This window comes from Haemaphysalis longicornis, unplaced genomic scaffold (genome assembly GCF_048455015.1).
Source record: "Haemaphysalis longicornis isolate Haplotype H1 unplaced genomic scaffold, Haemaphysalis longicornis Haplotype H1 scaffold_2, whole genome shotgun sequence".
Taxonomy (NCBI): Eukaryota; Metazoa; Arthropoda; class Arachnida; order Ixodida; family Ixodidae; genus Haemaphysalis; species Haemaphysalis longicornis.
This window is the reverse complement of record NW_027526295.1, coordinates 50,564,731-50,587,453: the sequence shown is the minus strand read 5'-3', so window position 1 is coordinate 50,587,453 and position 22,723 is coordinate 50,564,731. Positions and strand designations below refer to the sequence as shown.

The window sequence follows — 22,723 nt, the reverse complement described above, 5'->3', positions numbered from 1 at the left end:
GATCCAGCTTATGTTTGGGGGCTCGGGGTCCGCGGTATCGCCAGTACCGTCACCAAGATTGCTCAAGGTGCCCCGTGCGGGGTGGTCCAGATGGTATCCCCTCAGTCATACTAAAAGCTTATAGCAGCATATTGGTGCCAGTACTGACTAGCATATTTAATAACTCTTTGATTACTTCCACATTTCCTAGCATGTGGAAAATTGCTCGTGTTTTTCTAGTATTTAAGTCTGTCTCTAAAACTGATGTCTCGAATTATCGCCAGATTTCTCTTCTGTGTGCCATGTCAAAGATTTTTGAGCTGGCCCTTTACCACATACTCTCTTTTAATGTGAAAAACTCATTGATTAATAATCAACATGGGTTTGTCCCTGGCCGCTAAACCGTCACTAATCTTGCCAGTTTAATGACGCAACCATCTACACCTGTATTCCAGAAAGGACAGGAAGACACCATTTAGTGTGACCTCAGCTAAGCATTTGATGTAGTCAGTCACTCAATGCTAATGGTTAAACTTGCTCACATTCATGTTGACACCGCTGTTGTGAATCTATTGCACGGGTATCTTCGTGACAGATCATGTTATGTTGCCATCAATGGTCAAACGTCCTCCTTTTAGAAAGCGACCAGTGGGGTACCTCAGGGTTCGGTAATAGGCCCACTCCTCTTTTAAATATATGTTAATGACGTTTCTTCTGCCATTCCCAATTCTTCTTTCCTTTTGTATGCTTATGATATAAAGATATGTAGGGAAATTTATTCATCTAACTACTGTCGCTTGTTGGAGTCTGACTTGTGTTCTTTTTCCGTATGGTGCAAAAAAAATAACCTTTCTCTCATTATTTCAAAGACGAAGGTCATGCGTTTCACTCGCAAATCGTCTAGCGTGTCTTTTTTACACTCTGTCAGTTCTCTGTCTTTATGTAGGGTTTGTGAGGTCAATTATCTCGGCGTTCTCTTTGATAGCACCTTGCATTTTTCAGCTCATACTAAGCGTGTTGCTATGCGGGGTCTTCGTTCTATCGGCTGTGTTTGTAGAATATCGAAATAATTCCATTCTTCGATGCCCCTCCGCAAATTGTACACCACAGTATGTTTTCCTCAACTTCAGTATGCATCAGTGGTCTGGTATGGCATCTCTAACTCCTTAGGTAACGTCATTGAGCGTGTCCAGAAAAAACTTCCTAAGCGTATACAACCATCGCTTCGCTAAAAATGACTCTGGAACCTGTTCTAACATCGTGGAACTACTGTCACTGCCTTCACTTCGCTGCCGGCGACATGGCGGTGAACTCTTCTTTCTATTCGAGCTCGTTCACGGTACTATACCCTGTAGTATACTGCTCAATAGTATCAATTTTCGGGTCTGACGTAAGCTAGCAAGAGAGAGCAGGCCGTTTCTTCCAACTACCCGCCTCTGTCAGCAGTCAACACTCAAGAGGATAGAAAGTATTTAAAATTTTTATTTTGTTGACCTCGATGTTTTCGATGGGTCACATATATCGTTTTCCTCCGAGGTTTGTACCGTTATAAGATAACATCACATGTACAATTTGTTCCATCCTTTTCTTTCAGTTTGTCTGGCGCACTGTTGTATGTATGTATGCATGTATGTATATATATATATATATATATATATATATATATATATATATATATATATAGCGAATCAGAATACCAATTAAGGGGCTTGTAGAAATAGCACAGAAATAAGGGTTTTCAGTCAAGAAAACATCGGAAAGCAAAGGGGAGTTTGTGGTAGATCATTGAAACAGATAAAGAATTTGGAAAGAAAGAAAGGAAGAGGAGAAGAAAATGGCGGGCATTTTTTCTCCGCTTTCTTTATTTCTGTCACATCGCCAAAGACGACGCAGTTGTTTTCAAGGAAAACGAGTTTATTGGAGTGAACCTGTGCTTCCCCAACAACTCAAAAGAATACAGAGGCGGCGAAGCAGCGCTCAACAAATGGAATTGCGCAGGTGAGGATCGTAGAAAGGAATGCCGCGACGTCTGCTCTGCAGGCTTTTATCTTTCGGCACGAGTGTTTCTGGAACCGTCGATTTACATCCAGAACATTGTAGATCAGAGAAGATTATTCTGAGCGAGTGACGTTAAGATGAAACAGTCTGCTTATCTGAATGAAATAGCCCTTGCGACATAATATATAAACAATGAAAGACGCGCTTCGCTTGGAACACAGATAACAGAGCCGGATGTGGCCGGGCAGTAAAAAAAATTCCCTCGCATTTCCCCGAGGGGGAGAATGTGAAAGTGCGAATGCACGGTTGTCGGCCCGCTTGCGGCGCTTGCGCTCGGCCCCCGCAGCCGACCGCCTCGCCGCCTTCTCTTCCATCTCTTCCATCGGGTTTGTAGTATCACGTGTACACCACGCAGTTATCAAGCCGCTATAACGCCGCTGAGTCGCCAACGCACGCCGCTGACGACGTAGTTTGAATGCGTTAAAGATATAAGGCGCGTCACTAACACTGATATCAGCGTCGCGTCCGTGGCTTGGTCGGTAGAGCGTCGCGCTGCGGCCGCAAAGTCCTCGGATCGAAACCTGGCGCCGGATGCTGTTTCTTTTTTAAATATAGAGGAGCACTGCTGACGCCGCCGCCGCCGCCGGCGGTGGATGGTTTGTTGTCGCTTATAAAGTGCATTCGCACTTAAAACAAACAATAAACAAACCCATACGTGGTTCGCGCCATTCTGGATGTAAATCGAGGGTTCCAGAAACACTCGCGCCAAAAGATAAAAGCCTGCAGAGCAGACGTCGCGGTATTCCTTTCTACGATCCTCGGCTCCGCAAGTCAATTTGTTGACCGCTGCTTTGCTGCCTCTGTATTCGTTTGAGTTAGGGGAGCAGAAGTTCGCTCCAATACACTTGTTTTCCTTGAAGACAACTGCGTCGTCTTTGCCCACGTGACTATATAAGCTATCTTGATTGACTCCGTTCCCGTGCAACAAACCTTTGTTAATATTTGTGTATATTTTTGAAATTATCTGTTTATGACGACCACTGGCGTGGTGTCACATGCCTTACTGCAAGGCACTGTACTTGTCTTTGTGTGTATGTGTGTGTTTGTGTTTTCTGTGGGTGCATCTACATTCTGTTGTACGACTGTGTGGAATTTTTGTGCGCGTGTGTCATTAACGCTGTCCTTTAATTGCCTTACTTGGGAGGTGTGGACATCTTACATTGCCTGTTTTTTTTTTCTTTGTGTGCCAGCACAAAGGCCCTCCGGCTGTTCCTGGCACGTTAATAAACGATTGGTTATTATTATTATTATTATTATTATTATTATTAGTAGTAGTAGTAGTAGTAGTAGTAGTAGTAGTAGTAGTATCCTTATCAATAATATTGACGGTACCACGGTTAATCTCCAGGCGGAATAGGGCGGATCTTCTCTGCCTATTCAAAATTATTCACGGCTCAGTGTCCTGTGTAGTGCTGCTACAACAAGTTCCACCCTATTGGACGCAGAAATTGACCAGGAAACACGATGTTTTTCATTATCCGAACTGTCTACGCGGCTTGTGCCCTCTGTTCCGAATGCAGTCTTTGTACAGCTGGTACTCTGAATACTTAGTGATATATATTCATTCCCCAACTCTCTATCGCAAGTGTGTGCGTGAGCTTGTCATGCCATAACTTTGCGCTTTTTTATTCTTGCCCTCATGATGTACAGGCTGACTTTTATGCTGTTACTTCGGCGTGAAGCGCTAGCAACTCAAACCTTTGTACTTCTTTCATTTTGCATTTTTCATTTTCTCTTATTTTTTAATGTATACTTTCCTTTCATGCTTTCATGCGCAACAACCATTCGCGTCTATTGCTCTACGCACTACACTTTGTATATATTGAAAGGGGGTTGATTTTCTCGTAGACATAGATGGTCACAGAGCTCCAGAACCGCAGAGGGAGCCGACAAACGATCACACCCAAAGCCGCGCAGACCGAGCTTCTTCGTTCACACGTGCGGCTGGTTGCCTGCCAGCAACATGGCGATGTCTACGGGGGCACATAGCCCATTACAAGGGATTGTCCGCAGTTTGCAATTGATGCAGCCAGCGTTCCCTCATTACACTATATATACGTGTGTGTGTGTGTGTGTGTTTGTCAAAGCTGGTAATTTTTGTACAGCGCAAGAAATATTTTCTCTTTTGTGTGTGTGTGAGATGTGCACATCTTGCGTCACCTGTTTTCTTTTGTTTTTGTTTTCTTTTTTCTCGTGCGCCAGCACAAACAGTGTTGCCAACTGTAGGGTTTTCACCCTACATGTAGGGCGTTTTGGGAATTTTTTTCTCGCCGTAGGGCCGTAGGGCCGTTCAGCCATTTTTCCGCCAAGCGTAGGGCGATTTTGAATTTTTCTGTTCAACTTCCAATTTTAAGCATATGAAGCCGCGAAAATCTGAAATTATGCCCTCATCTAACTGGTTGTAACGCAAATTTTGACCGCTACGTTACGTTTCCAGAACCCGATCTTTCGGAAGACAGGGAGAAGATGGCGAGCCATTTGGGGAGCGCACTCTGCAGAAAGCCCCAAAAGATCAAACTCTGGTGTTTCCCTGTGAATGGCTTGTGGCATGCACAGGCTGCTGCGCCGCAAAGTTGTTTTCCACCGCTGGTAGGGGGCGCAGCAATAGTTGGGGGCGCGAGGGCACGGCCGTGCTGGAGCGGGAGGCGTGCGCACGATTTGAATTGCTACCGGCGCAGCGGTACAAGTTACAACGGTTGCTATGGGGGCTAGCATGGAACCTCCGTAGGCATGGAGGAAAGAATACTTTTCTTTTCTCCATGTCCGTAGGGCTACTCCCACGGTGCAGCGCGTCTGTTCGAGCCAGCGCCGCAGTCAAACACGTCGAAACCATTTCGGAACTGGTTTTCCCGGGTGTAGCAGAGGTCGCGACGGCCGCTGTTCTTATGGAGGCGAAAACCAAAACGCCCGAGTGTACGAGATTTCGGCCCACGTTAAATATCCTCATGAGGTCAAAATTTATCCGGAGCCCTCCACTACGGCGCGCCTCGTCATCTGCGTTGCGTCGGCGCGTGAAACCCTACAGTCAATCTATAGTAGCATGGAACTTACACGTTGAAGACGCAGCCTAAATACGGGCTGATTGCTAAGGCCTGAGAGCATACCCCCCTCATCAGTTAAGCGCGAAACACATGGACGACGGGTGCATGCGATTTGCGTGCGACTGATCCGCCAAAACCAGTCCTAACAATCAGTCGTAACGATCAGTCGCATGCGAATCACATGCACCTGTCGTCCATGTGTCTAGCGCTTCATAGCAGGGAAGCACTCACTGTACGTCCCCGCGCACGCATTGTGCGGCGTGCGCCCCACGGCAGCCATTGCCCTTTTGTTCGTCTTGGCGGCAACAAAAGCCGACCCAACCTTCGTTTTCGCCGAGGAGAGAGAGGAGGTCGACGGGACACGAGAGGGGGCGACTGCTAACATGTGCAATGAGAGGAGGGATTTTGCAGCAGGGTTTGTAGTTGGGCAAGTTGGTACATAACTCTAACAAAACAGCGCGAAGCACGGCACAAAGTCTTCTCTTCCCTTTGTCCCGTGCTTCGCGCTGTTTTGTTAGAGGGATTTTGAACACGAGGGGAAATAGCCAGTTTATTTTGAGGGTGGAATTTTGAGGCAAAACGCGTTCGGGTTGTTTCGTGGTCCACCCGGATAAGGCGCCGATTGGAGATCTTGCACATTCTGGGGCGCCGGCTACAAAATTTTCAACTGAACTTTATGTTTTTCTTATTTCGGACGGCACCCATTGGTAGGGGCTGTCGCATGTTTTGGCGCATAAGCGCAGCAGCCGGCTGCGGAGTCGGAGTCACTCGAGAGTTTTAGTAAAGCGTTTTAGCTGTGGCGTTAACGTTTTGCAGGCCGCAATCAAACGGATAGCGCCTCGTTGGGCTACGGTTATCGTGCCCGCTAACGCTATGGGCGCGCTAAAGTGGTGCTTTCCGCTATACTAAAACTCTCTACATGCGAGCCGACGTTGCTCCGTCTCCGCCGTCCGCGGCTGCTGGTCGTGGTTGAACTTGCATTCATAGGGGAAGAAAATTTCTGTCCTTCATGGCCGCAGCCTGCAGCTTCTGCGCACTCCGCCACTCGCTGTTTTGTCCTTCCCCAGCCACAACTTTCTCGTTCAAACTTTTACGCGGCGCGGTGGGAGAGCGCCTGGCGACCCGTTTCATCGCGTGGTAATGGCAGCTTCTCTTCACCACGCAAAATGAACGAAGATGACGTTTTGTATTTATCAGTTATGAAGCATACTCGCTGCGCCGCGCGCGCCGATAGGCGCGCCGATAAACGCCCGACCGTTGGCAGATGGAGGGGGGTCGCACTTTGGCGGCAAGATTTCTCTGGCGCGCAAGGAGGCATTTATAAGTTACGAACTTATGAAGCATACTCGCGGTGCCGCGCGCGCAAAAACGCGCGCCGCAAAACGCCCTACCGTTGGCAGATGGAGGGGGTCGCACTTTGACGGCAAGATTTCTCTGCCCGGCAAGGAGGTCTTCGACCTTCCGGCAGGGCGCTTTGCGCCAGCCAAACTCAATAAGCCAATCAGCGCCCGGGTCACGAGACTACGAGGTCAGTCACGTGCGCTCCTCGGGCCACGGCGAGCGCCGCAAAGTCCCGTCACTCGTTCTTCCCTGCTTGGCAGTGCTCACTGCTCCCCGGTTGGAGAGGGCGATGACCGGTTTGCACCGCCGCCGGCGACGCTTTTGCGCGCGCGCGCGCGCGCGCGCGCTTTTATTAGTGTGGCATCCGAAAAACGGCGGCGTTTCTGCGCGCGCAGCACGGCGCTGCAAGTGAGGACGCACCTTAAGGCGGTTAAAACCTCCATAGCGGAAGGAAGGGTATCGTTTTTTCTCCCTAGGTTATTGCACTATTCGCTTAGTTTTCTTAATGGCGGCTTCTTCAAAAAATGAGAAATGCGCTATTAGTGGCTAGCACATCGCTATCTTGCCAGTGCTAAATAAAACCTCCCCTGAGCCGTCATTCTGTCTCTTTCATGACTGGAACTGCGCACATACACTCACGAAAAAAAAAGTACCACGGAAGAAAACACACACCCGGTAAATTTTTTTTTCGCGCAGTTCCAGCCATGAACCATATTCATCTAGCCCGGCTTTCCGCAGCTGCTTCTGTTTCCTTCCGCTCAAATGATCACGTGCTCTTTTTGCGCTCACAAACAGGTCGTGCACTTTCGCGACTTAGCACGTTGCTTGGGCTTCTGGGGCGTGCGCGCTGAGCAACTTGAGGAATAAGTATCTGTCCAGGGCCGACACAGCACGGTCGCCCCATGGACACCCACATCACCAGGCTCACAATAAAGTTTTTCCTCCTCCTCATCTCCTCAAGCCGCTGACAGGCTGCTTTGGTTAGTAACCGAAGCGGGGAAGATGAGAAGGGAGACGTTCAGCAGATATAACCGTCGCGCTTACAAGCGCTGCTCGGAAAAAAAATTATCCGGACACTCAAGTCTTTTTATTAGCTTCTAAGTCGAAAGTATGACGTACTACTGTGACGTCCACACATCGACACAGCAGCCAAGCTATTTTGTCGTCCTGATCAAACTTAATCAAATCAAATCATTCTTAGTCTACTTTATTCTACCCTAATTTTAATCCACCATAATTTATGCTAACCCTCTTTGTCCTACCGTCATCCTTAATTCGCGTTATTCATCTTAGTCCACCTTAGTAAGCACTGGTATCAATTACTATTACGTCATTATTCTATCTTAATTTATTTTGTTCCACCTTAATTCATCCTGATTCATGTTTGTTTCGTTTATCCACCTTAATCTACTTTAATCATACCTTAGCGATCATTAGTACCAACCGTAATGAAGCATTATTCCACTCTATCATTTTTATCCACCTTAATGTATCTTATTCCACATTTATCCCACCCCACTAATCATTACTTTTTAATCACTAATGGATCATTATTGGATTTAGTAATCATGATTTCTCTTTCAAACACGGCTGGCATGTTTTGGTTCGCTTCCGTCCTTTCTTGGTTCAGTTAGGTTTTTGCATCATTCAGGCCGACGCTGAGGCCATTAGAGATCAACTTCCAGTGAGACATACAAGACTCTCGCCTTAAAATATTGGGGGGGGGGGGCACGAAGGAAGCAAGCCGCGAGGCGCACTTCGGGTATATCTTTGACGACCCTGTCGGTGACCGTACCGTAGTATAAGCACGCCTAGCTAGCCGCATCCCGCCGCTAGAATTTCAGCGCCGTATGAGTTGGAGATTCGAAGTAACGACATATTGCAATTTAGTTGCGCCATAAATCAGCTGTGATCTGCCTCATTTACGTGGTGGTGGTTGTGAAAACATTTACCGTATAAACCGGATTATAGGTCGAGTGGGAATATAGGTCGACCCCCTACCTTGAGGTGGGAAAAGTTGACAAAAAAATAACTTGGCACAGAAGCACACACACAATGTCTATATTTATTTTCGACGCCCGCCCGTCACTGCCACTCTCTATGCCTGCCGAAGTCACTCGTCCGAGCTCTCAGATTCGTCCGAGGATGACTGCTTTTTACTATCATCTTCCATGCTATCAGGCGCGTTGCTGATGGAGCACTTCCTGAACGCTCGTGTAACCATGTCGTCGGGCAGCGACTGCCCAGAGAAGGACACTCAGCTTGACACGGTCGCAACCGGCCCGTATAGGTCTTTTTGTTGTCGCCGGCTATCCACTCATTGTACAGTTCGCGGAGCCGGTCCGCGCATGGCCTCCGGAGCGATCGTGAGCGAAGTTACCGGACAAAGTTCCCGGACGAAGTCCGCCACTTTGTTCTCCAACTCGGGGTGCACCGCTTGACGTCCACGAAGCGATCGGTTTCGGGGGTTGCACGCGCACAGCTTAGCTTTGTGGCTCCGCCAGTACCGCACACTTTTCTCCGAAACGCCTAACTGGCGTTGCGCCGCCATATTCCCATTCTGCTCGGTGACTCAATCGCCGTCACCTTAGACGCCGCGGTGAACTGGCGTCGACTACCGCCACTCATCTCGGAACAGAGACGTACAGAAATGTACGCACGCACGCACAATAGACGAGTTAAAGACGAAAAACTAGAGAAAAGCGAAATCAAATAAAGGCCTGATAGTGCGAGAGAGCAGTCCGACACAAATGGCGATGGCGACGGACTACGCTTGCACATTGCTGCCAGACAACGATTTACATTCTGCCAATGACCGTTATATAAGACGAGGGGTGACTTTTGTGCGGATTTTTTTGGAAAAAAACTCGACCTATATTCCGGTTTATACGGTATTACGCGTTGCAGTTATCGCGTTCGCGCTCAATTCGGACGTTGACTGCGTGCGGCGCAACTGCCTCTCTGCGCAGCCTTTGTGCGCATGCGCGCCGGCTGCGTGCCGCCGGCCCGCTGCTCGGCTCGGATGGACTTCAGAGTTTTGTGGAATTCAAAATCTATCGTTCTGTGTGCAAAATGACAGTTGGTATTACGCCCACCAATGAGCGAGAGGCCTGACCAAGTGCTTTAGCGCGCATGCGTCGCGGGCCCCTGGCGCATACCGCTTCTCTCCTCTAACGGACTTCATCCCTGGTAGTCGCGGCGGCCCTCTGGACCGCCCCCACCCCCTCATCTGATCCTTGAGTATTAATAAAGTTGTTTCTCTCTCTCTGTCTGTCTCTCGGAGTTTTTGTATATTTTTACTTGGTTCGAAAAATTGTTTCGTGCACAAAATTTTGACGGTTAGATTTCCGTCTATAAAAACCGCGCTAGTGACCGCATCTGGGTGCAGTCGATTCTGGCAGTGATCGAGAGCTGTACTCTGCCGGATTGAGGACGCTAGTATTACGTGGGCCGTCATCCTGTTAGCACTGGTTATAAGCGTTTGCAACAAGATCGAGCTCGCCACTTGCCTCATCACCCTGGAACCCTGGAACTGACGGGGGCGACCAACCGTGAGTACTTGGAAGTTTTTTCTTAATGCTGGTTAGGGCGCACAATTATTTAAAATTTAATACATCCTAGTGTTTTCGTCAATCGGTCCTTATTCTTTCGTTGTTGTTGCCTGTGAAATCTTGTAAAGGCAGCATTCTGAGGTCGAGCAGTTTGCCGAACGCTTTTCACTTGATACCATTTCAACGAACATTACTTTATAAGAGGTATTTTGTCAATAGTGTTTGTTTGTAGTGATTTTTTTTTTGAATACAGGTGTTTGAGCTGAAATGTTTTACTGAATGCTGCTCGATTGCCAGACTATGACTTTGTTTTGTTTGGAACAAAGTAGATCGTTTATCTGGTCCGTACAAGTCTCTGACAGTGTATAGATGGATCCACTGCTAAAGGGAACAATCTAGCGCGTGCCCGCCGCGCTCCGCGAAGAGCGGAGAAAGCGCGATACATGAGCGCTGACCGCACGAGGCGGGAGAATCTTTAGCCGCGTGTCGTCTGCTGTGGCGCGCCGTTGCTCCTCAGCTTCCAAGAGTAGGCTGAAAACAAAACAAAAAAAAGATATCGGTATTGGATCCCTAGATTTTTACAGCATGTTTGCTGCAAGCCGCATTTCACCTTAATTTTCATTGTTCGAGCGCCTTCCGTTTTAAGGCTTATCGGTTTGAAGATTTCTCTACTCATAAAAAAAATGCAGAGGGCGAAGTTCTCCTTCAGAGAATTGTCATTAAAATAATTTTGTTTGGTGTCTCGTAAACCACGTATGAACATGTTTATTTTTTCTTTGTTTCGTATGCATGTTGTAGCGCTCATTCAGCCCTGTTCTTAGGTAAATGATATTGGCGCTTGTTTTTCGGAAGAAAATTTTTCGCCTTCGCTGGTGACGTTATTTCTCCTACCCAGTGGCGCAAATCCATAAACATTGCAGGGGGGAGGACCCCCCTGACCCTACCATGATTTACGCCACTGCTCTCGCCTATAGTAACCTCTCCGTTGCCAGAAAAGGGTATACTTATTTCTGAAGTGTTCAGAACTAAAACACTTTCGTGTAGTGTTCCGCAGTTCCCAAACTCGCGCGCTCAAAGCATGTCGCCTTGTGTCGACTAATCCTACAATAGAGAGTTTTAGCATATCGTTACCGTGTTTACATTGCTGTTTACCGTGTTTGCGGGAGTCGACTGCGCAGTGCAAGAGTTACAGCGAACGGTAACTTACCGGTACAGGCTTCCCCGTCGCCAGCGGCTTCCGGTAACACGGTAAACGGGTAACGCAAACAGCATAACAATATGCTAAAACTGCCTAGGCGTCGTAAAAGTTACCGCAGCACTAAGCCCGTGACTGGGGTAAAATTTCACGATGCCTGCTTTCGTTGCGGGGCCAGTCGACGCGAGGCGATACGCTGGTTCGCGGCGGTACGGTGTTCGCTGTGAGGTTCTCAAGGGACGAGTAGGGCACCGTGTCATGGAGCGCGTGTCGCGGAGACGTCCGCCGGACGGCGTCCAATCGCGGCGTATGCGACGTCCTCCTGACGTACCGTATAAACCGGATTATAGGTCGACCCGGTATATAGGTCGACACCCTACCTTGAGGTGGGAATAGTTGACAAAGAAAATAATTTGGCACAGAAGCGCACTCGCAATGTCTATATTTATTTTCGACGCCCGTCTGTCACTGCCACTCACTATGCCTGCCGAAGTCACTCGTCCGAGCTCTCAGAGTCGTCCGAGGATAACTGCTTCGCACTGTCATCTTCCATGCCATCAGGCGTGTTGCTGATGGCGCACTTCCTGAACGCTCGTGTAACCATGTCGTCGGGCAGCGACTGCCCAGAGAAGGACATCCAGCTTGACACGGTCGCAACCGGCCCGTATAGGTCTTTTTGTTGTCGCCGGCTATCCACGCATTGTACAGTTCGCGGAGCCGGTCCGCGCATGGCCTCCGGAGCGATCGTGAGCGAAGTTCCCGGACGAAGTCCGCCACTTTGTTCTCCAACTCGGGGTGCACCGCTTGACGTCCACAGAACGATCGGTTTCGGGGGTTGCACGCGCACAGCTTAGCTTTCTGGCTCCGCCAGTACCGCACACTTTTCTCTGAAACGCGTGACTGGCGTTACGCCGCCATATTCCCATTCTGCTCGGTGACTCAATCGCCGTCAGCTTAAACGCCGCGGTGAACTGGCGTCGACTGCCGCCACTCATCTCGGAACAGAGACGTACAGAAATGTACGCACGCACGCGTAATAGACGAGTAAAAGACGAAAAACTAGAGAAAAGCGAAATCAAATAAAGGCCTGATAGAGCGAGAGAGCAGTCCGACACGAATGGCGATTGGCGACAGACTACGCTTGCACATTGTTGCCAGACAACGATTTACATTCTGCCAATGACCGCTATATAAGACGAGGGGTGACTTTTGTGCGGATTTTTTGGGGAAAAAACTCGACCTATTATCCGGTTTATACGGTAGGTCGTTCGCGGCGCGTACGACGTCGTTTCGTGGCGCGCGTGTTCGCGGCGACATCAGCCGGACGACGTCCGGTCTCGGCGTGTGCGACGTCGTTTCACAACGTCCGTATTTGCGGCGAGGTCCTCGCGACGGAGTCCGGTCACGGCGCATACGACGTCGTTTCGCGACGTCCGTGTTCGCGGCGAGGTACTCGCGACAGAGTCCGGTCACGGCGTGCACGACTTCGTTTCGCGGCGACCTCAACCGGACGGCGGTAGTTCGCGGCGCGCGTGTTCGCGGCGACATCAGCCGGACGACGTCCGGTCTCGGCGTGTGCGACGTCGTTTCACTGCGCCCGTGTTCGCGGCAACGTCCGGTCGCGGCGTGCTCGACGTCGTTTCACGGAGTCCGTTTTTGCAGAATATACAAAACAGCGCAAAAAATGGGACTAAGAAAGAAGGGCTTGTTTCTTAGCCCTCGTTTTTTGCGCTGTTTTGTATCTTCAGATTGAACCAACTGGCCCCGCTCGAGACGCTACTTCCGTTTTTGCGGCGACGTCCACCCTACGCACGGCGACACGGCTCCAGCGCGCGATTCGGCAGTTCTGTGGCAGCGCAGATCACGGAATTGTTTTAGCTCAAAACCAGTTCATTAAAAAACAAACAATATGGCAGCGCTGAGTTACCCAAGTAAAAACTGCTGAAAAAAGCCGCAAGGTTTAACGCAACGTGCAAAAAAAAGCAGGTTTGCAAGACTTGCCGAGCAGGAAGCAAAATCACGACGCCAGCAAGGACGCTGTCAATGTTCCGTTGCGTTTATGGACTGCGTTTAGCATTGTTTCATAGCGTGCACAATTTAAAAAAAACAAACGTTGCAAACAAATCTTATTAGTGTTAGACACAGCGCCAATTACAAGCAGTGTCTACATCGTTGCGCGAGCCCTGTATGGCGAAAAAAAAAACTGACTATAAAAGCATACCCTCGATTGAACAAGCAGTGAGAAATGCCTCTAATAGGTGATCCTATTTTCTAGATAGTACAGAAACTTTTTTTTAATTTATTTCCACTAGTCCTTCTAAAGTGTGCTTTCCCAACTCTTGCAAGATGAGCGTCATCGGCGCGCTGTAGCAGACGAAACGCGGCTGCGCCCGCGTCGCGTGCTGTGACGCCGCCACCCCTATCCAATGCTCGCCACGTTTCAGAGTCGCCGCTGTGCGGAACGCGGTGGCCACTCTGTCAATGATCCTTTTAGCAGTGATGCAATTGGTAGTGTCTGTGTTTACTTCGTAATGGCGAATGGCGTAAATAAAGCTGACTTGCCAGCAATCCACATCGAAAGAATGGACCAAAAATAAAAACGAAAGCAGCCTGAATGGCAGCAGAGCTAAATATGTGTGGCCACTGGTGAAAATGTTTGGCGGTACGCATTCGTCACTTTGAACAGCTAAATAGGAAATAAGTTGTAGTGTGGGCGGGTGTCCATGGCTAGCCTCCTAATTCCTTTAAAATAAACGGACAATCGAAGAGCACTGTCGCACTCTCTGCAGCCAGCAGTGGAACGAGCTATGCAATGCGGCTGACGGCCAGATACACAACGGCAAGACATGGAATTTACTCAAACAGCTACTTGACGAGACCAAAACCAAGTCCCACCAAAGAGACCGTCTCGCCAAACTTCTGCATCGAGAGACTACGGAGACAGGAGCTGCCACCCTGCGAAAGAAGCTCCAAGACAAATACGTCCCGACGACACCGTCGGTCGACCACGGTCCATACCGCGGCCGACCCAACGTGCGTCTGGACAGGGATATAGAAATTGAAGAGGTACGCACTGCCCTTCACGACCTGAACAGCCGTTCGGCACCTGGGCCGGACCTCATCACAAACAAGGCCCTAAATAATCTCGACGACCACTCCATCGAGAACCTTACGGCGTATTGCAACAAATGCTGGAGGACCGGTACCCTGCCGAAGCAGTGGAAAAGGGCCAAAACAATTCTCATACCAAAACCCGCGAAGCCACTGAGCACGGACAACCTCCGCCCGATCTCGCTCACGTCCTGCGTGGGCAAGGTCCTGGAACACGTCCTACTCAACCGGTGGCAAGAGTTTCTCGAAAACGAAGACCTCTATCCCGAGACGATCATCGGCTTCCGCCAATACCTGAGCACGCAGGACGCCATGATCCAAATCAAACATCAAGTCATCGACGGTGAAACCAGGGACACCAAAGCCGTCCTCGGGCTTGACCTGCAGAGTGCCTTTGACAAAGTCACGCACTCGGCCATCCTTTCGCAGGTATCCAATCTAAACTTAGGTGAAAGGTCGTACGAATATATTAAGGTCTTCCTCAGCGGTAGAACGGCAGCGCTCAGAGCTGGCGACCTGAAGATGGATGAGAGGACATTAGGTAGTCAGGGAACCCCCCAAGGCTCCGTCATCTCACCCATGCTCTTCAACCTCGTTATGATACAAGTTGCCAAAAGACTATGCCAGCTCGAAGGACTGAACCACACGATATACGCGGACGACATCACGCTGTTGGTGGACGGGGGCAGCGATGCCCACATAGAATCCACACTGCAGACGGCTGTCGACGCGATCGAAGAAAGCTTGGAAGGCACGGGACTGCGTTGCTCCCCCACCAAGTCCGAGCTCCTGATCTGCCGACCGAACAAAACGCACAGAATCAAGCAGCAAAGGGAGCATGAAAAGATCAAAATCCGAACCAGGGACTGCAACACAATACCGAAGGTCAGCAAGATCCGAGTCCTAGGGATGACGATTGAAGCGCTCGGTAGGAACGGAGGCACCGTCACCCGCATCACGGGAAAGGCGGCGAACGCGACAAGACTACTCAAGCGCGTTACTAACAAGAAGGGAGGCATGAAGGAGGAGAACCTCACCAGACTCATACACTCCTTCGTTCTTTGCCACATAGCGTACGTGGCAGCCTTCCACAAGTGGATGAAAAGCGAAAAGAACAGGCTAGACATCCTAATCCGGAGGGCCTACAAGACAGCCCTCGGCCTACCCGAAACTACCAACACGAAGCATCTCCTCCAGCTGGGCATGCACAACACGCTCGACGAGATCGCCGAAGCGCAAAGAACCACTCAGTTGGAACGACTGTCGTCGACCAAGGCCGGCAGAAAGATCCTGTGCAAACTAGGCATCAGTTATCACGAACAACAGGGACCAAAACGCCCCGTTCCCGACCACGTACGGCGGAACGTACGGGTAGACCCCTTTCCGAGGAACATGCACCCGGACTTCAACGAAGGCAGAAGACGCGCTAGAGCCAAAACACTAACGGACCTGCACGCGAAAGACCCCGGCGCCAGATACGTGGACGCAGCCGAATATGCTGGCCGCAACGGCTTCGCGATTGCTGTGGTCGACTGCGAAGGCAACTTGCGGGCATCCGCCAGCACGTCAAGCAAGCAAGTCGAGGAAGCGGAAGAAATAGCCATCGCCCTGGCCATCGTAGACCAAGAATGCCACACGATCCTCACCGATTCCAGACAGGCGGTAAGAAACTACGCGAAAGGAAGAATTGCCTCAACGGCGGCAGGCATTCTGAGCCGACAGGCAGACCGCGACAAGACGATTCGTATCACGTGGTTCCCGGCGCACGCAGGCGCAGCGTCGGAGAAGAGTGCCAACCACAAGGAAACGGCACACGCCCGAGCGCGGACTAACTGACCGCGCCCAGGGCAACGGCCTCCCGCTGTGGTTCAGCGCCAAAGACCGAATGACCAGCTACAACGAGTTGACCAAGGCCTTTCGGCTGGCCCGTAGACTTCTCCCGCCACCCTGCAAAGGGCTAAGCAGGGCACAGGCCGTGCTATTCAGGCAGTTGCAAACGAGGACGCTTCCGACCCCGGCGCTACTACATCGGATGTACCCGGAATCACACCCCGACGACAAGTGCAGAGTGTGCCGCAAGGAGACGGCCACATTCGAGCACATGCTCTGGGACTGCTCCAAACATCCAAGCGAAGCAAATTCAGGACGTATACCGCCGCAGCTAGAGGAAGCAATGCGGAGTGACCACCAAGAAACGCAACTCCAGGCCGTCCAGCAGGCCATCGAGGCGCTTGCTAGGCAGGAACCTCGCGAGCCGGCAACGGCGAGCGATGATCCTCGCAGAGCACCCGCCAAGACGACGACGTAGGCCACGTCCTAAGCGCGCGTGCGCGCTTTACTGCAGGCACAATAAACGTTTCTCCAATCTAATCACGCACCATTTAATTGCGGCGCAGTAAAAGTTGTCCAGGAGTTACTTTTAAAAATTATGGCTGGTTATGCAATATACAAATAGCAGTGACGAAATGCTCAATGTAGTAATTCTACTGAAAAATACTCAGAGTTATCTTCTTTTTGTTCTATATGTTATTATAGATGTCCGACGAGGAACCTGGCCCATCACCAGCTAAAGGCGCAAGGCAGCAGCAGACAAAAGACACAGGCTCCGCACGAAAGCAGAAGTTTCGAGAAGCATGGTTGGAGCAGCCGGAATTCAAGGGATGGCTAGCCCGTGCACCCTCCGGTGACCCCTTGTGCGCATTTTGCAGGGCTTGCGGCGCATACATTACTGCCGGATCCAGTGACTTGCTGCGTCATGCCGACACAGCGGGCCACGAAAAAGCCGCAGCAGGCCTCCAAAAGCAGACCCTTCTAACATCGATGTTTGCAACCGGCCCCGTCGATTCCCATGGTAACAAGGTGAAAACCGCGGAAATCAAACTGGCTGCATTTGTGGCGGAGCACAACTTGTCGCTCAGCGTGATTAACTACCTCGGGGAGTCCATGAAAATTTTCCCGACTGCCCGTTGCTCTGGAGGTGCAGCTGCACAGAACAAAATGCACTGCAATAATTCAAAATGTTCTGGCCGCATCAGAAACGGAGACTCTTTCCAGCTCATTGAGGAGTTCAGTGTTCTCGCTCTTTGTGGACGAGGGAACAGACATCTCGAGTACAAAATTTCTGTGCTGTGCTGTACGTTATTTTTCTGAAGAGAAGCGAGATGTAGTAACACAACTCCTAGAGGTGATCCCAATGGATGCAACAAATTGCTCCGTAGAGGCTCTCACACCAGCTGTTGAAAACTGCCTCTCAGAAAAAAAGATTCCTATGACAAACATCGTAGGGCTGGCATGTGATAACGCCAGCGTTATGGTTGGTGAGATAATTCCCTGGCCCAAAAACTTCAGCACAAGGCAGACAGGAGTTTCGTGCTGATTCGATGCATCTGCCATTCCCTCCACATCGCTGCCAGCAAAGCCGCAATGAAGCTTCCAAGATACCTGGAAGATCTTCTGCGAAACATCTCCAACTACTTCAGTCAGAGAAGCAAGAGACAAGCTCAACTATCGGCACTACAGGAGTTCCTCCACACTGAAAAAAATAAGATTCTGCGGCCATGCGAGACCCGATGGCTCGTGCTTTATGCGTGTGTTGAGCGTGTACTTGAAGAATGGGAAACCCTGCGACTCCTTTTCTTGCAAGCCTCAGAGGAAGACCGAATAGTGGCCGCCGAATCCATTCTAAACCACATGAACTGTGCCACAGAGGCCTATTTCAGGTTTATGAAATTCGTGCTAAATTTTTTTAACAGGCTTAATGCTCTCTTTCAAAGTAACGGAAACCTCATAGGCGAACTCCAGGCAGAGAGTCAACGCCTCCTCCAGTGTCTGCTGCAGAATTTTGTCCAGCCATCTGCTCTAGAGAGGGATGACGTAAATCCCATGGACCCAAGAGTTCTGCTGCCACTTGAAGAGGTATACCTGGACGAAGGGTGCAATTCTGCGCTGAAGAAGTGTGCAGAAGTTGGAATGGACGCTGAGGTCCGCGATCTTCGTATTCGCTGTCTGTCGTTTTATCAGACGGCCACCGTTGAGGTCAAAAAGAGGCTTCCAGTTTCCAGGCCTTTTTTTCATGAAGTGCAGTTCGTGACCCCCAAGACAGCCCTCAGCGCAGAAGCTAGAAGGAAGCTACTTGCGTTGCCGACGCTACAGAACCGCTACGCACACCTACTGCCAGATGCCAGCCGAGTCAAGGAGGAATGGAAAATGCTGCCTTCCTACTTCAGCGAGGATGAGAAGTTCACGTTGGAAGACAAACCAGCTGCTTTGTTCTGGGCCGATCTCCACCAAATGAGAACGTTCGGAAACAAGCAGGAGTTTCTCAACATCGCAACCTTGGCTCAGTTGATACTATCTTTGCCCCACTCCAATGCTGCTACTGAGAGAAGTTCTTCGCAATTATCAGGCTATAAGTCCTACTGTGAGCTGCAGAATGGCGCCTCGGATGATGAACCAAAAAAGAAATCGATTGTGGTAACCCTCGTCAAGCGTAACTTGCCGGCCACACGTCACGACATTGATGACGGCAAAGCGTCCGCGGATCACGTACTCTTAAAAATAATACCAGAGAGAAAAAACAAGGTGGGCAGTGTTTTCATACTTCATGTATACAGCTCCCCTCGTAAAAACCACAGATTTGCCAAGCTGTTCCGCCAAACCCTAGAAATTGCCAAAGGAAACACATTGCAATTGTTCGAGACTTCAATGCCCACATCATCCTGAGTGGGGATACAGGAGAGAAACGATCAAGGGAAGGAAACTGGCTTGACGCGCAGCAGGAGTGCCTTACCCTGATCACAGACCCCACGCACCCTACGCGGACAGGCAACAGTGTAAGTGGAGACTCATCACCAGACCTCACGTTCACGAAAAACACACGAACAGAAGCGACGTGGCTAAATACACAAGAAAACTTGGGCAGTGACCACTTCATAATTGCGACCACATTCGAGGCGGGGCTCGCAAAACACAAAGGGGGGAGATGACTCAAAATTAAAGACTGGGATACTTTCCGTCAGATTACAACAGCCGAACTTGACTCAAGCAACAACGCCAGCACCCAACAGAAGTATATTGAAGATATCGAGGAATGGGCAGCACAGCTACATAGTAGCGTAGACCAAGCTACTAAAAACATATTGGAAGAGGCAAACCTCAGCCAGGCCGATTCTAGGCTACTGCACATGTGGGAGGCAAAGCAAAGCCTACAAAGGCGACTACAAAGACACAAGTTAAATCGTAATTTACGCAGACGTCTGGCAGCCCGGATCGTGGAGATTGATGACTATGCAAACCAGCTTTCACAGCAAAATTGGTACAGTACAGGCGACAGCATGGAACCCCAGATTGGCCTCGCAAAAACTTGGAGCATTCTCCGCTTCCTAATTGACCTAGAAAATAGCAAAACCACTCAAAAACACAACCTCAGCATTTCACTGCACCGATTGGAAGGGTCGGACGATGACCTAATAGAGGCACTTCGTGATAGATATATAGGGACGAACCCCAAAGAGGAGCTTAAATCATACACGGGCAGGGAGAATGACCTCATGGACCGTCCAATCACGGTGGCGGAAGTACGAGGTGCCATTCAGCACCTCCGGACCAGATCTTCTCCGGGCCCAGACGGAATAACGAACAAGATGCTGCGCAACCTGGACGACGGCTCTATAGAGGCCTTGACCCGGTACATGAACGTGTGCTGGGACCGAGGTCAAATCCCGGGGCAGTGGAAAACAGCCAAGGTTGTGATGATCCCGAAGCCCGGTAAAAAGTTGCAGATAGAGAACCTAAGACCAATATCACTTACGTCATGCGTAGGTAAACTAATGGAACACGTGATATTGAAAAGACTTAATAACTACGCAGAAGAGCAAGGACTGTTTCCGGAAACGATGATAGGCTTTCGCCCAAAATTGTCGACACAAGAAGTCATGCTCAGGCTTAAGCACAATATCATTGACGGGGAGAACTGTTCCCCTTTAGATACTAGGGCAATTTTGGGGCTTGACCTAACCAAAGCATTCGACAACGTAAAGCACTCGGCTATCTTAGATAACTTAGACAAACTAGGAATAGGCCACAAGACGTATGAGTATGTCAGGAACTTTCTTACGGATCGAATGGCTACACTTGCCGTAGGGGGGCTGCAATCGGCCACGTTCGAGCTCGGGAGCAGAGGTTCCCCTCAGGGGTCGGTCCTCTCACCATTCCTTTTCAACGTGGTCATGATGGGCCTTCCAGAAATCCTAAACAACGTAGAGGGCTGTCCTGCCTTCCTGTTTTGCGGGTCAATTCTCCGGAGAGGGCAAGACCATACCATGTGATGTAGGTCAGACCTGACACCTGACACCTGACATCACAGCCTATACGCCGATGATGTGATGCTCTGGGTGGCTGGAGGTAGCGACGGGCATGTGCAAGACACTCTACAACGGGCGATCGAGGCTGTAGAGGGGTACGTAAGACCGACAGGCTTGAGTTGCTCCCCAGAAAAATCGGAGCTGCTAATATACCGTCCGACCAGCAGAGGGCGAAAAACCGACTCGACCGCTCCAAACATTCACCTTTTTGCAGGTGGTACGCAGCGTATCCCGACAGTTCAAAGTATCAGGGTTCTGGGCCTCCGAATTCAGGCCAATGGGCACAACATAGAAACCATACGTGCGCTGGAAAAAAGCGTCCATCAAACAATTCGGCTCATCTCGCGCATCGCAAACAGGCACCACGGAATGAAAGAGCATAACCAATTGAGATTGGTACAGGCTTTTGTTTTAGGTAGGATCATATACGTTACCACTTACCTGAACCTAAAGCGGGATGAGGAGAATAAAATAAATGCTATGATAAGGAGAGCACACAAACAAGCCCTGTGTATACCTGTTACTGCATCGAACGAACGCTTTGAAGCGCTGGGCCTCCATAACACGCTCAGTGAGCTCATAGAAGCCCAGCTAACCGCCCAAAAGGAATGGCTTTCCAAGAGTCAGACAGAGAGACAAATACTAGATTATCTTCGCATAAACCACAGAGGTGCGCAAGGCACGAAAGTCGAAATACCAGCGGAGATACGGACCCACATACATATCCAGCCACTCCCTAAGAACATGCATCCGGTACATAACCAGGAGCGCCGACAGGCCAGAGCCAGGGCTCTGCTCAAAATACGCAAAATCCAAGGACGTGATGTACGTGGACGCCGCCGAATATACCAGCCGTGACGCTATGACCTTAGGGGTAGTGAATCGACAGGGTGATTGCATCACCTCCGCCTCGGTCCGAACGACAGACCCGGAGGTTGGCGAGGAGGTGGCCATTGCCCTGGCAGTGGTCGCGTCCTCCATGACCAAAGTTATAGTAAGCGACTCCAAATCAGCCATTCTAAACTACGCGAGGGGATCCATCTCACCTGAGGCGTTCCAAATTCTAAAATCCAGCTTGACGATGGAGCGAGGGGGCAAAATACAACTGATATGGGCGCCGGCCCACTCTGGCCTGGCCGGGAATGAGTGTGCGCACGACGCGGCTCGAGGTTTCGTTGACCGAGCCGATGTCGAAACTCCTGACACAGACGCTCACTCAATAGAACGGTCAGGCAGGGACAGGTTAGTGTACTACAGAGATATAGTTGACCATTATAGACTGGAAAGGGCCAAATACCCAGCCCCAGACAAGACATTGAGCAAATGGCAGTCAGTAGCTTGGCGACGGCTGCAGACAGATTGTTTCCCCAATCCAGTGGCTTACAGCCGATGTTATCCAGGGCTCTATTCAGATAAATGCAAGGCGTGCGGTGTCAGGGCTGACCTACATCACATGGTATGGTCTTGCCCTCTCCGGAGAATTGACCCGCAAAACAGGAAGGCAGGACAGCCTGCACTCAACCTAAGTTCGAAGGAGCAGTGGGAGACCGCGCTACTCAGCTCCGACCCGGGTGTCCAGACCCAGCTCGTCCAGATGGCCGCGACCGCCGCCAGGGACCAAGGACTCCTGACCGACGGTTAAGCGACACATCTGGGCAAATAAAAAGTTGTTCACTCACTCACTCACTCACTCACATGGCCGACGTGAAAACCAAAAAGCGCAATAGGCTTGGAAATTAGAATCTCAACTCCATGCTGGTCATCAAGTCTGCATGCGCAGCTACTGGACTCACTTGCCTTAATATGACCGTGGAACACAAGGACCTGAAGCTCCACAGCAAGCAGATGTACTAAACAGCGCTACGTAATTTTGTTTCTTTTAGCAGGGACTGCACTTGATATCATTCCTGTCATTTACTCAATGTCTTTCACATGAATACTAGTAGTTCTTCCGATGCATTTGTTAGTTGAATTTTTAGGTCGTGTAGCAAAGCAGTCTACTGTTTTTTCAGTGTTGCCTAGCAAAGCAGCATTTCTTTGTAGTAGTGATCTACCTTCGTGTGTGTGATGTTTCTTTTCTGCATT

General features: G+C 50.0%; 1 protein-coding gene across 1 annotated transcript; it reads left to right on the top strand.

Moving 5' to 3' along the window:
- Positions 1-17,699: 17,699 nt before the first annotated feature.
- LOC144167098 (uncharacterized) lies at positions 17,700-20,535 on the top strand. The gene has a single exon (XM_077696481.1). It carries the CDS (start codon positions 17,700-17,702, stop codon positions 18,996-18,998), a length of 1,299 nt encoding a protein of 432 aa, XP_077552607.1. The 3' UTR covers positions 18,999-20,535.
- Positions 20,536-22,723: the final 2,188 nt, after the last annotated feature.